The 14,908-nt window shown below is 40.9% G+C and overlaps 1 protein-coding gene across 3 annotated transcripts in view; it reads left to right on the forward strand.

Annotated features, from left to right (window-relative positions):
- tbck (TBC1 domain containing kinase) overlaps nt 1-14,908 on the forward strand; it is a 201,835-nt gene that overhangs the window by 58,744 nt on the left and 128,183 nt on the right. For all 3 annotated transcript variants that reach the window (XM_060851292.1, XM_060851294.1, XM_060851293.1), the window contains 7 exons: nt 14-113; nt 1,600-1,649; nt 2,729-2,858; nt 6,088-6,186; nt 8,701-8,763; nt 12,212-12,338; nt 14,124-14,174. In XM_060851292.1, the coding sequence (XP_060707275.1) occupies nt 14-113; nt 1,600-1,649; nt 2,729-2,858; nt 6,088-6,186; nt 8,701-8,763; nt 12,212-12,338; nt 14,124-14,174 (620 nt within the window). The remainder of the gene's footprint in view (nt 1-13; nt 114-1,599; nt 1,650-2,728; nt 2,859-6,087; nt 6,187-8,700; nt 8,764-12,211; nt 12,339-14,123; nt 14,175-14,908) is intronic.

Here is a 14,908-nt window from a genome sequence, read left to right on the forward strand (position 1 = left end):
GTCATTTTTTAAGCTTTATTTTGGAAGACGGAGAAAGTTTTGGGCAAGTGAGAGATAGAAGTTTCCTCTTGGATGATACCACACTGACACTGCCATTATGCCAACTCAGAAATGTAAGTGTGAAAATCGTTCTTTCAATGTGCTTGTAGATAATACAGTATTTTTGAAAATTGAATCCTGCTGATTTCCTTGACTAAAGTTAGAACTACATCAACTAAATCAGGAAAAAGTTTTCATTACCTCGAGTTTTCTAAACTTTATGGCTTTTACACTTTTAGATTTATACATCAGTCCAGTGAGCACTGGTGTCATGTATATTATGGGGCTGTGTGAACAGAAGGCTCAGTAAGAAGCCTGCTATGGCCTTTACTTTTGTGAATCATCTACATATGGCTGTTGTTTCAAGTTGTGATCAATTTTAATGAATCAATGCTTTAGATTCCATTCTGTTTCTTTTTGAAATGTGAAATTACCTGTCAGCAAATCATAGTATTAACGTGGTTTTGCTGTTGTAAGCAGTTCTGGTCACTATCATGAGAACAGATGTTATGAGGAAATGAGAGGGATTATTACTACCACTGTGGCTAGTGTAGGTAGTTTGTCTTTTAATCATAACTAGTAACGATCTCAGGAGTCGGGTAAAATAAGCAATAAGGTGTTTATTTCATCACTACAAACCGTGTACAAAGTACATGAGGACTTGTATATCTCTTGAGTGACTGTCTCAATCTCCCTATCTCGCTCTCGCTCTTGTTCATGGGTCCTCTATGACATCATAACATAGGGAGCTCACCAAACTCTTCCAGATATTAACCCTTTCAGGCCTACATAAGACAATGATCAGACTGTATATTATAGCTTGAAATAAAAAGACTCTACTTAAATGTTTTAGGGATCTCAAACAACAAAGGTGTAGGAAATGTTCTGTTTTTAGCCCGGGCCGTCCAAATGTTTAACATGAAATGTTTACGCACTGCATCTCAAGCCTTTTTTTGTCAGAAATTGGTTCTAGCTGTTTGCTAGCAGGTCTGTAAAGAATTGGCTCTGAGGTGTAAGGTGGGGAATGGTATCATGGTTTTTGTTACTGAACTGGTAATTCAGAAGAGGCCCCCGAACTGAACAAAAATTCCTTGAGGTTTGATTGTGCGCAAGTAACAAAGGAGCTAATGACTGAACGACTGTGAGTTCCCTTTTTGGGCTATTTCAGAAGATACAAAGGCCGAGACTGAAATTGGGTTGATAATAAAGGTTTGGTAAATTAGTTGCAATCAAACTCTGTATTTCTCATTCATTGGTAAATTTCTGTTGCTCAGTGATTCCTGTTTTGATAGACATTTTTGAGCAAAGTACTCAAAAACCCAAATGTTTAAGATGATGAATTGAGCATTTGGTGCTTGATCTCATTATTATCCTGATAATTTCCATGGCCATTTCAGTCAAACTCTCAATTACCAGATTATCCACTCTCCCGGCCTAACAGTGAAGTTCTACACAGTCAGACCATCCAATTGACCATTGATTAGTTTGCATACTAGGACAGCAATATTGTTTTATATTTTTGCAACATTTATCTGGCACTTCAATTTGCTTGTCTTGTAGAGATTGAAAGATGTCGCCGGAGAAGCGTTTTATCCTTTGCTGGAAGATGAGTGAGTAAATGCCTTGTCACTTAATTGGTACCTGGACCAAGTTTCAGAAATGTAGGTTAATTACAGGGTGATGTTAGAAACTCAGGAGTTTCACCTTAACAGTTTGAGGAGAGTTGCTAACTCTCCCCCTCTAGATAGAGAATGCTGGCTCATAGAACAAAATTGCATGAAGAGGTTGTGGTACAAGTTATCTGATATCTAATTCTATGATGGATCAGATGTGAAGACATATCTACTCTGATTTGCATTCTATGGCTTCCCATCAGGTGTGTTGTTCCTGGAGATTGGAGACTGATGTTTTCTCCCTTGGTGATGAGCAATCTAGTTTCCTGTGAGATCCAGTCGCGTGTTTTTATTTTTCTTGGTGTTCCTTGTCTGGCGTTAACCAATTTTGATGTGCTTCTGCTAAACTTTGAGAAAAACAGATGTCTGCACTTAATATTGTGTTGCAGATATTGCAAAGCAATGCAGTTGTTTTTCACCTGACAGTGACAATGCTGGAAGAATATGCAACAACAAAATATTAGTGTCCAGCAACAGTTCCAAAACCAGCAATAGACAACTCCTTTATCTTTATTGGCAGCATAAGAGTATAATATAGATAGCAACAGGCTCTGGGTGAAATGTTTGAAACTTTCTCGTCAGTTTGCTGATGGCTCAATTCGTTAAGAGAAACATCCTCAAGTTCTGATCTTCTTTTCATCCAACAATAAGGCATTAAGACTAAAAATAGCCTACGTAACCTTTAAAGGCCCACAAAATTCAAATGGGACAAATCTGGAAATATGGCTGCAAATGGCTATCTGGACTTCATGAGCCAGGTCCACAAAACTAGGAGGTCACAGGAGAATCAAAGGGATGCAACTTAACTCCAAATAAGCACCAATGTATCTATTTGTCAAAGAAGTTTGCTTTTGTCAGAGTCAGATTAAATGTAGTGTCAAGTAGAAATTGCAGAATAGAAATAGGTCATTCCACCCAGTGGTCTATCCCAGCAACCACGCTCCATACAAGCTTCCTCTATCCCTCATAAATGGCAATTGCAACGCTGATGTATAATGTTTTCTTTAATTTCCCAGGCAGTCGACTATATCACCTTCCAACAGCAACCATGACCTTACTGCAGCAGCCACCCTGCCTCTCATTATAAGAGAGAAAGACACTGAGTACCAACTGCACCGAATTATTCTTTTCGACAGGCTGCTAAAGGTAGGATTGACGTTTTAGCACTTCTGGACAAAATTGTGAAATCTTCAGGCAAATTAAATCTGACATTTTCACATTGTCAAATAAATTGGTGGTTAAAAAGGCAAATGAGACATTCTGCGTTGGCCTGCCCGTTTCTGAGTTAAGGAAAGACATGTTGTATAAATTTAATATTTATTTTCTTCTACTTCTTGAATTCTTGTGCCCAAAAGGCAGGCACGACCTACACTGCCATAACCACTGCTACAGGTAGGGCAAGGTGGTAGGTACTGAAAATAACCGAGCCAGAATGGGGATCAAACCCTATGCCATTGGCAATAATCTGATTTATACCAGCCATCCAGCCAACTAGGTTCCCAGGGCATCCATTTTTTTTTCTGAGGAATGCACTTTACTGTTCATGTTGCAGGCTGGAACTGTGGATTGTGGTGGTGCAGTGATGGTGTCTCAGCAAATAAGGGAGGCTATCAAATTGAAAGAGAAGGCACACAAAATGGCCAAGATCAGAAACCCAGAAGATTGGGAAAGCTTTAAAGGTCAACAGAAAGCACAAAATAAACTATAAATAAAAGTAAGGTAGATTATGAGAATAAACTAGCTTAGAATATAAAGACAGATAGCAAAAGTTTCTATAAATATGTAAAATGAAAAATAGTGGCTCAAGTAAACGTTGGTCCTTTAGAGGATGAGAAGGGGCATTTAGTTATGGGATACGTGGAAATAGCCGAGGCATTGAACAGGTGTTCTGTGTCGGTCTTCGCGGTGGAGGACACCAATAACATACCAGTGTTTGACAGAGACGAAGGTTGGTGAGGACCTGGAAAGAATCATTACCACGAAAGAGGTAGTGTTGGGCAAGCTAATGGATATGAAGATAGCTGATTCTCCTGGCCCTGATAGAATGCACCCACGGGTGCTAAAAGGGATGACAGGAGAAATAACAAATGCACTTGTGGTAATTTTCCAAAATCCACTGGACTCTGGGGCAGTTCCAGCAGATTGGAAAACAGAAAATGTGACACCACTGTTTAAAACGTGAGGTCAAAAGATGGCGAATTATAGATCAGTTAGCTTAATCTCTGTGTAGTGGGGAAGATGCTTGAGTCTATTACCAAAGAAGAAATAGCAAAGCAGCTAAATAGAAGTTGTCTTGTTGGACAGATGCAGGATAGGTTCATGAAGGGCAGGTCATGCTTAATTAATCTACTGGAATTCCATGAAGACAGTACGAGCACAGTAGACAATGGGAACCCAGTAGATGTGGTGTATTTATATTTCCAAAAGGCACTCAACAAGGTGCTGCACAAAAGCCTGCTCCTGAAGATAAAGATGCATGGCATTAAAGGCAACGCATTAGCATGGATAGAGGATTGGTTAACCATCATGGAAGCAAAGAACAAAAGTGGATAAAAATGTTGTGGTATAAGTTATCTGATATCTAATTCTACGATGGATCAGATGTGAAGAACTGACCTACCTACTCTGGTGCGCAGAGTAAATAAGTGCTTTTCTGGTTGGCAATTGGTGACTAGTGATGTGCCTCAGGGATCGGTTTTGGGACTACAATTTACACAGATGATTTGGAGGTGGGAACCATGGGTAGTGTGTCAAAGTTTGCGGATGACACTAAGATGAGTGGTAGGCCAAGGTGTGCAGAGGACTGTGAAACTTTGCAAAGGGGGATAGAAAGTTTAAGCAGGTGGGCAAAGGTCTGGCAGATGGAGTACAATGTTAATAAATGTGAAGTCATCCATTTTGGTAGGAGTAACAGTAAAAAGAATTTTTACTTGAATAGTAAAACGTTGCAGCATGCTCCTGTGCAGAGGGACCTGGGTGTCCTTGTGCATGAATCACAGAGGGTTGGTCTGCAGGTACAACAGGTAATTAGGAAGGCAAATGGAATTTTGTCCTTCATTGCTAAAGGGATTGAGTTTAAAAGCAGAGAGGTTATAGGGTGTACAGGCTATGAATAGGCAGCTGTACAGGGTGCTGGTGAGGCCACACCTTGAGTACTGCATGCAGTTTTGGTCACCCTACATGAGAAAAGATGTACTGGCGCTAGAAGGGGTCAGAGGGGGTTCACTAGATTGATTCTGGAGTTTAGGGGGTTGGCTTATGAGGAGAGTTTGAGTAGACTAGGATTATATTTATTGGAATTTAATAGAATGAGAAGGGATCTTATAGAAACACACAAAATTATGAAGGGAATAGCTAAGATTGAACTCGAGAGGATAGTTCCGCAGGTGGGTGAAAGTAGGTCAAGAGGGCATAGCCTCAAGATTAGAGGGAGCAGATTTAGGACTGAATTGAGAAGGAACTTCTTCACCCAGAAGGTTGGAATCTATGGAATTCCCTGCCCAGTGAAGTGGTTGAGGCTTCCTCAGTAAATGCTTTTAAAGCCAAGATAGATTTATATTTTAACAATAAAGGAATTAAGGGCTACGGCGAGAGGGCAGGTAAGTGGTGCTGAGGCCTTAAAGATCAGCCATGATCCTATTGAATGCAGAGCAGGCTCTAAGGGCCAGATGGCCTACTCCTGCTCCTGGTTCCTGGAGGTAAGAACATATTCCAATCTGAATGCCAGCAACACCATTTTTGGTAATTTATGTTATTGCTGTTTCTGTTTAAATGCATTAACAATTGTGGTATACAGCTAGGGTGAATGCTCTTCTACTGTAATTTGTTTGGGTTTGAAACACTTTGTGATGTGAAACTTGAGAGTGTAAGTTCTATCTTCCTTTTCCCATGAATATCAAGAAGCAAGATTGTGTGACATTTCAACAATAATTTATTGTTGTGAGGTGCTTTGGATTAGTGCTATCTAAGTGCAAGCCTTTTTTTTTAATCCCACATTCCTCTGTGGTCATACCTGGTGATGAGACTTGTGTGCTCCATATATCTCCAGTCTGTCACCTCGCACTCCACCTGATCTTTGCATTAGCACTGTGGGGAAGTCTTTGGTGTCCTGTTTGTCTCTAATGCCATAACGTATATACGAATGTAGCAAGCAATGTAACCAGTGAATGCGAATGGAAAAACCATCCACTCCTGAGTGCAGTTCAAGTGGCATTCCACACTCACATTGTCTCCTGTTGAACCTTACAACCTGAAATCCAAACGTCCAACTAGAAAGTCAGAGATTGCAAAAGATGAAAGAAAAATGGGCAAAATGAGAGAGACGATGGTGACGCAGCTAATGAATTCTTTATCTATTTTAATTTCATTTCATTAGGCATATCCATACAAAAAGAATCAAATTTGGAAAGAAGCAAGGGTGGACATTCCTCCACTAGTACGCGGTTTGACCTGGGCTGCGCTACTTGGCATCGAGGTAAGAACGAAATACTTTGAAATGTTTTTATTGTAAAAGAAGGTTTCATTCCTCTGCACCAAAAACAGAAGTTGCTGGAAAAGCTCAGCGAGTCTGGCAACATTTATGCAGAGAAATCAGAGTTGATGTTTCGAAAGGTGATCCTTCCTCAGAACTGATGGTAGCTAAGAAAATGTTGGTAGATTAGGAAGATAGGGTCTTGGGGGTGGGGAAGGCAAGGAGTAAACAATCTGTGGATAGAGCCTAAAGAGAGAGAACAGTTGGATAGACAAAGGAGTAGATAACGATTTGGCTAGAAGAGTGAATAGCTACTAATGGAGACTGGTCGTGGCTAACGATGGGTTGTGTGCATTGGCAGACTGTGTGATAACAAGGCCTGGTGTATAGGGGTTGGGGAGAGCTTAAGCTCTAAAGTTATTGGACTCACTGGTGAGCCCAGAAGGCTGCAGGGCCCCCAAGTGGAAAATGAGGTGCCGTTCTTCCAGATATCATTTCGGGTCAAGTGACCCTTCCTCACGACTAGTGGTAGGTAGGAAAATGTTAGTTTATAGGCAGAAGATACTGTGGGGGGAAGGAGTAAGGAGTGAACAATAGCTGGAGATATAGCCCACTCTCTCTGATTTCTCTGCACAAATGCTGCCAGACCTGCTGAGCTTTTCCAGCAATTTCTGTTTCTATTTCTGACTTATAGCATTTGCAGTTCTTTTGGTTTTCATTCCTCTGCACCCTGGTGAATCAGGATTTGGTTCAGTTTCCCTTTAGGTTCTTTAATGTTTGGCATGTTAGTGAAGCAACATGTAGAATGATGCGTTATAACTGTCACAGTGCAATCCCTGAATTAGCTTCTGTCCTAGATCCATACACACAGGTATACAAATTGGGAGCAGGAGTTGGCTATTCAGTCTCATGATACACCATTCAGTAAGATGGTGGATGATCTGATTATGGCCTATTCCTATCCTATTCTTATCTGCCCCTTATATTTTTAGTGAGGTTATAGTGTAGTGGTGATATTACTGGACTGATAATTGAGAACCCCAGGCTAATGTCTCAGGACTGAAATTAGAATCTCCAGACGGCAGGTGGTGAAATTTTAAGTTCAATGAAAACCTGGTTTTAAAAGCTACCCTAATGACAACCCATCTGGTCCACTAATGCCCCTTAGGGAGGAAAATATGCCATCCTTACCAGGTCTGGCCTACATGTGACTCCAGACCCACAGCTACATGGTTAACTTTTAACTACTCTCTGCCCTGAAGGACAATAAATGATGGCCTAACCAGTGAAGCCCATGTCTATAAATATGGAAACATTGACTCCCTTGTTAGTCAAGAATCTATTGACCTCTGCCTAAGACATGTTCAATGACCCTGCCTCCATCACTCTCCGTGGAAGACTTCCAACCCTCTGAAAGAAAGAATTTTCAAATTCTTCTCAACATCTCAGTCTTTACACAAGTGACCTTTATGTTTTAAAGTTCCTGTCCCTTCCACAAGAGGAAGCACCCTTTCAGCATTAATCAAGGCTGTTCAATTAACACATGATAAACAGAAAGGCTTTATTGTGTCACAGTTAGTCCTGTGAAGCGCTTTTGAGTTTTCATGGTATGAAATAGGATGCTTTTTCAACAATGTTTCCTGGCAAAATAAAGAAAAAAAGGCGATTCAACTGAAATTAAACTTTTGACTCTATAGCTGTTCCATTGCTTGTTTGTCCATCTCCCGTATCCAGAGTCGAGCATAGTTTTCCCAGAAGAGAGGGCTAGAAGCTCAGAGGAATTGCATGTATTGCAAAATATTAGTATGCAGGTACACGAGTAATTAGAAAAGTGAATAGAAAGTTATTATTTATTGCTTGGGGAATTGAATACACACATAGAGAAGTTATACTTCAGTTAGACCACTTCTCGAGCACAGTGGTCAGTATTGGCTCCTTATTTAAGGAGGAGTGTAAATGCATTAGAAACAGTCCAGAGGAGGTTTACTACCCCAATACCTGGGATGGGCAGGTGATCTTAGGTTAAAGGGTGGATAAGCCAGTCTTATTTTTGCTGGAGTTTCGAAGAGTAAGATTGAAACATACAAGACTTTATTTAACCACACACCCTACCAAGACCCCTCCTAATATTGCATGTTTCCTTTTACGAGAGAATGGAGAAGTTGGGGTCACTGCTTAAAAAATACATGTCATCCATTTAAGATAGAGATGAGGATTTTTTTATAAACAAACATATGAGAAAGGTGGGAATAAGAGGAAAAATTGAGTAGACTTGGGTGGAGTAAAAATGCTGGATGTGCTGTTTGGCTGAGTGACCTGTTTCTCAGCTGTATATCTGATGTATGTACAATGCCATGAGAAAAAGTACGTGCTCAGCCAGCTTTTCCCTGAGAAAGTAAAAGTTGTCTGGAAGGCTAAGCCTTGCTTCGATAGTATTACATTTTGTATTTGAGCGCGCGCACACGATTTTTTTGAACGGACATAATTTGACTTAATTGTTTCCATTCTTCTTTCCAGGGTGATATCCAAGCAAAATATGATGCAATTGACAAGGATACACCAATACCCACTGATCGACAGGTAAGGGTGATACACTGTGGGATCCTTTCGTATCCGGTAAGGGAGATATACTGTTTAATCAGTGGTAGGATAGTTTACATAAATGTTCTGTAAATTCATTATGCACTTGAAGCAAGATTACCATTAAGTTGCATTGTTATGATTTGTGCAGTGTTGAACCACCATCAGTCACAAGTTGGAATGTATTCTTGCACCAGCATAATTTCTAGAGATCAACAAGACTTTGACAGCACTTACTGTGATTATATTGTCTACACATGGTTTTTTTCTATGACAGCTACTCCAGTGGCATCATCCGTAGACCGTCAAGCCCGTTTCAACATGTATACTGATGACATGCAGCTTAACTTGTCCTATATCGCTCTCAACTCACAATCATTACGTTGTCAGGCTGCTCGTTTGACATCTGGTCTTGGATGAGAGCATAAGAATGTAAGAGGTGGGTGTAGGAGTAGACCAAATGGATCGTTGAGTCTGCTGCACGATTCAATGTGATCATGACTAACCACAGGCTTCAACGCCACTTTTATGTCCTCTCTCTTGTCCTTTCATTTCCTGAGACCAAAGCTCTGTCTATCCCAGCCTTCAACAAGTTCAACAATGGGGCACCTACAACCCCCAGGGATAGAGAACTCACAACCATTTGAGTGAAATAATTTCTCCTCATCTTGATCCCAAAATGATTAAAAAACCTTTTCATTCCGGACTATCTGCCTGCTTTAGATTCCCTGACCAGCAGATAACATCTCTCACATTCTACCCTATCGACTCCCTCCAGAATCTGGAGTGTTTTAATGAGATCACCTTTCATTCTAAATCCCAGAGAACAAGGGCCTAATTTACTTGGCGTCTCATCACAGGAGAAACGCATCATTTCTTGGATAAGTTTAGTTGAATCTTTGCTGCACAACCTCCAATGAAAGTGTTTGCTTTTTCCTAGAGCCTGCAGCTAAACTTTGTGAGGACTAAAACTATCATGTTTCATGCCTGCTATGAGCTCCAAACCATCGCCAGTGATTCCATGTCCCTCCCTTAGCCATTGTCTCACACTGATCATACCCTTGTTCAATTAAACCCAAGTTGAGCAATCCTTGTTGCAAAGACTACCTGTTTTCCCCCCCCCATCATGTCAGCTGCCTTAGCCCATCTACCATTGAAACTCTTTTCCAACCAACATCACCAGAAAGAAATGATCTAGTCATTCACCTAATTTATGTTTATGAGACTTTGCAAAGTAAAGCCTGGCTGGTATATTTGTGCACACAACAACACTGACTTCAGAAAGCCTTTAATTGGGTTTCAAATGCTTTGGGACATCTTGAGGAGATGCTACATACTACATAAATGCATGTTCTGGAAATTCAGGATACTATATAAGTGCCTGTTTTGCATCTTTGATAATCTTAAAACGTTGCTTCAATTTGAAATTCCATTAAATAATTTTTGAGAAGGTCGCATTGCATTGCAATTTATTTCATTTAGTTTAGTTCAGATGGGCAGATGAAGTTTAATTTAGATAAATGTGAGGTGCTGCATTTTGGAAAGGCCAATCAGGGCAGGACTTACGCACTTAATGATAAGGTCCTGGGGAATGTTGTTGAACAAAGAGACCTTGGAGTACAGGTTCGTAGCTCCTTGAAAGTGGAGTCTTGGGTAAATAGGACAGTGAAGAAGGCATTTAGTGTGCTTTCTTTTATTGGTCAGAGTATTGAGTACACTAGTTGGGAGGTCATGTTGTGGCTGTACAGGACATGGGTTAGGCCACTTTTGGAATATTGCGTGAAATTCTAGTCTCCCTGCTATAAGAAGGATGCTGTGAAACTTGAAAGGGTTCAGAAAAGATTTACAAGGATGTTGCCAGGGTTGGAGGATTTGAGGTATAGGCAGAGGCTGAATAGGCTGAGGCTTTTCCCTGGAGCTTCGGAGGCTGAGGGTGACCTTATAGAGGTTTATAAAACCATGAGGGGCATGTATAGGGTAAATAGACAAAGTCTTTTCCCTGGGGTGGGCAAGTCCAGAACTAGAGGGCATGGGTTTAGGGTGAGGGAAAAGGTATAATAGGGACCTAAGGGGCAATGTTTTCCCCAAAGGGTGGTACATGTGTGGAATGAGGTTCCAGAGGAAGCTGTGAAGACTGGTACAATTGCAACATATAGAAATATCTGGGTGGGTATATGAATAGGAAGGGTTTAGAGAGCTATGGGCCAAATGCTGGTAAATGGGGCTAGATTAATTTAGGATATCTGGTCAGCATGGATGAGTTGGATCAAAGGGTCTGTTTCTGTGCTGTGCATCTCTATGACTGTATGACTCTATTCCCTACACGCGTCACAGAAATAGATGAATCAGCACTTAACCTGTCTATGCCAGTGTTTCCGAATATGAACAGCATGAAAGTTATACATAGTGTTCTACAGGTCTTCATATTTCATATATAGTGTCTATGTTAAGATGTTTAGAAGTTGTCAATGCAGTGCACTTAGAGATGTAACTTGTATAACTTAAGAAGGGCTTTTTATGATAAATTCTCCACTTGTCTGCAAGGCATTGTGACTCTCTTCCATGAAATAATAACATTTGCTCTGTCTTTGACCCTGCTTTATATTCTATGACTCAGCTTTTATTTCCACCTGTGGAATTCAAATTGCAGCACGTGCTGTACAGGACATGGGTTAGGCCACTTTTGGAATTTTGCGTGCAATTCTGGTCTCCTTCCTATTGGAATGATGTTGTGTAACTTGAAAGGGTTCAGAAAAGATTTACAAGGTTATTGCCAGGGTAGAGAATTTGAGCTACAGGGAGAGGCTGAATAGGCTGGGGCTGTTTTCCCTGGAGCGTCAGAGGCTGAGGAGTGACCCTATAGAGGTTTACAAAATTATGAGGGGCATGGATAGAATAAATAGGCAAAGTCTTTTCACTGGGGTCGGGGAGTCCAGAACTAGAGGGCATAGGTTTAGGGTGAGAGGGGAAAGGTATAAAAGGGACCTAAGGGGCAACTTTTTCCCCAAAGGGTGATGCATATATGGAATGAGCTGCCACAGCAAGTGGTGGAGGCTGGTACAATTGCAACATTTTAAAGGCATCTGGATGGTTATATGAATAGGAAGGGTTTGGAGGGATCTGGGACAAGTGCTAGCAAATGGGACTAGATTAGTTGTGATATCTGGTCGGCATGGACAAGTTGGACCCAAGGGTCTGTTTCTGTGCTGTACATCTCTATGATTCTGACTCTAAGTGCTCTTACCTTATCACAATGCAGCAACAACCATTGCAATCCAAACTTCCGGAGAAACGGCAGCAGTTTTGATGAAGTCAGTTTAGTTCTGTTTCTTTCACCAACAAACAGCACCCTCTTGTACATCTTTTCCCCTGATTAGATTATAGTTATGTTTGCAGACTTGCAACATCTGTCCATCAATCTCTGTTTCTGTGGCTGATTGCCTTTCAGATTGAAGTGGACATCCCACGCTGCCATCAGTACGATGAGCTGCTGTCATCACCAGAGGGTCATAGAAAGTTCAGACGTGTGTTAAAGGCTTGGGTAGTCTCCCATCAGGAACTAGTCTACTGGCAAGGTAAGCTAAGTGCTGCATTTGATTAAAAAAAATAGTCTCTGTAGCAGCCTTAAATGCACTTAACTGTTTAAATACATCGGGTTAAACAAAGCCAAATTTACCCGCCACTATTTCTGTAGAAGTTGATTGGCTTCTCTTACAGTCTTATCGTCTGATACACACTAAAGAAGTTTGGAATCCAAATTCTTTTCATCACAGAGAAATAAGCTAACATTCTGGGATGATCTGTAATCAGTAACTAATGGAAACCCTATCCCAAACAATGAGCATTCTTAAACTAATTGTTTTTATTTTAAATTACTGATTATCAATCCCAGTAATTTTCCTCCATATGTTTGATTAATGCTCAGCATATTGGAATTATATTGCTGTGGTTGAGGGAACTATCCCTCAACTGAGACCCTGTTCAGATCTTACTGTTTGTGACGAGAAGGCTGCTGAACTGAATAGTGAGGACTCGATGCTTGAGTCAGCATCTAGTAATGTTGACTGTAAATTCTTCATCTGAAACCATTAATCATTACACTGTACCAGCAGAATGTCAGTCTGTGAAAGTTGATGCAACTTAGTTCACAGTCTTTTCAACTCAAGCTGAAACTAATTGCATCAGTGGAGAACGAAAGAAATTCCACAATTTCTGCTTCATTGATCTGTTGTGAATTTGTGACGCATCCAAGAGATTTCATTGGACTGTCAGTCTGGCAGTATGTAGATATTGCAGGGGCAAGACATCCTCCCCAGTATAGGGTGGAATGCAGGCAGACTGGCACATAATTTTATGCCACTGGCCAGTGTGACAATTTGCAAGCACCACCCTATCCCCTATTTTCCCAGTGGCTGGATTGGGGGCAGCTAGTTAAGGTACCTGAGAGGTCAAATAAGGCCAGTGATCAAAAGCTAACTGGAAATTTCAAGCCACCTTGCAGGACATCCCCTGTTGTGGCAGAAGATCAGAAACTACCTGGAGGCAATCTCTGCAATCCAGAGTGAGAGTGGGACTTTGAAGCATCTTTGCAGGTCTCTCTGCTGTCTGCCTGGCAGCTGAGTCCATTTGGTTTCTGAAAGAGCTGAGAAGCTGTGTTCCTTTCTCTCGCTAGCTGCAGCTCCTTCTCCTTTTGGCCCTTCAGCTTTGGTAGCTCATCTCTCACCCTTATTTGGATGGCTTGTGCATCCTCTGGCCACAATTCAGGATATAGCTGCTTCCAACGCAGGAATGGATCAGAGCCTGCATGTGACCCTAATGTCGGAGCTCCACGCCCAGATACCAAAATCACGTCCTAGGGATCAAAGTATCGGACAGAAACGGAAATACAAACAGCAAATGCTGCAGAAACTCAACAGCTCTGGCAGCATCTGTAGACAGAGGAACAGAGTTAATGTTTCAAGTTCTGAAGAAGTGTCATACTTGACTTGAAACATTAACTCTGTTTTTCTCATTCTACAGATCTGCCAGATCTGTTGAGTTTCTCCAGCATTCTCTGCGTTTGTTCAAGATTTCCAGCATTTTCAGGAGTTTGCTTTTATCAGAGGGAAACTATTGCACTATATCTTTAGCTTGTGCCACACAGGGACAAGTAAATAGGGGTTTGGGTTCAGCTGTTATTTATTCGACCCTTTGATAAGGATGAAAATGTGAAGGTGTGACAGAAGACTTAACACATTGAATGGGAGTTTCCAATAGCGTGACCAATATTCCTGACTATTACATTGTATCATCAGCTTATGTATTTAGTGACTAAGATCTGAAATACTGGCTATGGCCTTTGAAATACATTTCTGCCCTAGGTTTGGACTCCTTGTGTGCACCATTCCTGTATCTGAATTTCAACAACGAAGGTAAGTATGTAATTGTTTATGACAGAATGACAGGCCCTGGCTGTTAGAAAAAATTAGAGCAACAGGGATTTATCACAAGGTTAAAGAAGATTGGATTCCTCAGGGTTTGAAATCAGGGGAAATTATTTTCACTGCATGGTAGTTTAGTCACTTGGAGAGCATGTTTAAACACAAACAAATAGGCAGAGATTAAGAGAATTTCCTTTTGCATAAAAGGTTATTAGAACATTTATCAGGAGCAGTAAAGGCTGCAGACTCAACAATAATTTTTAATAGGGAATTGGATAAATAATTTGAAAAATAAATGTTCAATTGATATGAGGAAAGGACAGGGGAATGGAACCATGGGCAGCTACTTTGGGGAACAGTAGATTAAATGACTCCTAATAGCTTGTAAAATCCTCAGACTCAATCTATATGACTCTTCCCAGCAGTAACTGATTTAAAGAAACAGAATTAGTAAACCGATTGAACACCTCTACTTCAGAGACATCTAAATTTCAGTAACACCATCTGATTTCTACTAATGCTTTACACAACAAAGAATGAACTGGTTGTAAGGGTACCTTTCTTGGGGGAAGAAACAGGGACAGGTGAACTCATCTAAATCCTGTCTAAGTGGTCTACCAAAGGCAAGATACTGAATTGATTTGACATTCTCAAAGACTGAGTGCCTATCTTCAGATTAAAACTGGTACATGTTACAGGAAGATCAAGAGAAAAGGTGGGGAAAG

This window comes from Hemiscyllium ocellatum, chromosome 36 (genome assembly GCF_020745735.1).
Source record: "Hemiscyllium ocellatum isolate sHemOce1 chromosome 36, sHemOce1.pat.X.cur, whole genome shotgun sequence".
In the NCBI taxonomy this organism is placed as follows: Eukaryota; Metazoa; Chordata; class Chondrichthyes; order Orectolobiformes; family Hemiscylliidae; genus Hemiscyllium; species Hemiscyllium ocellatum.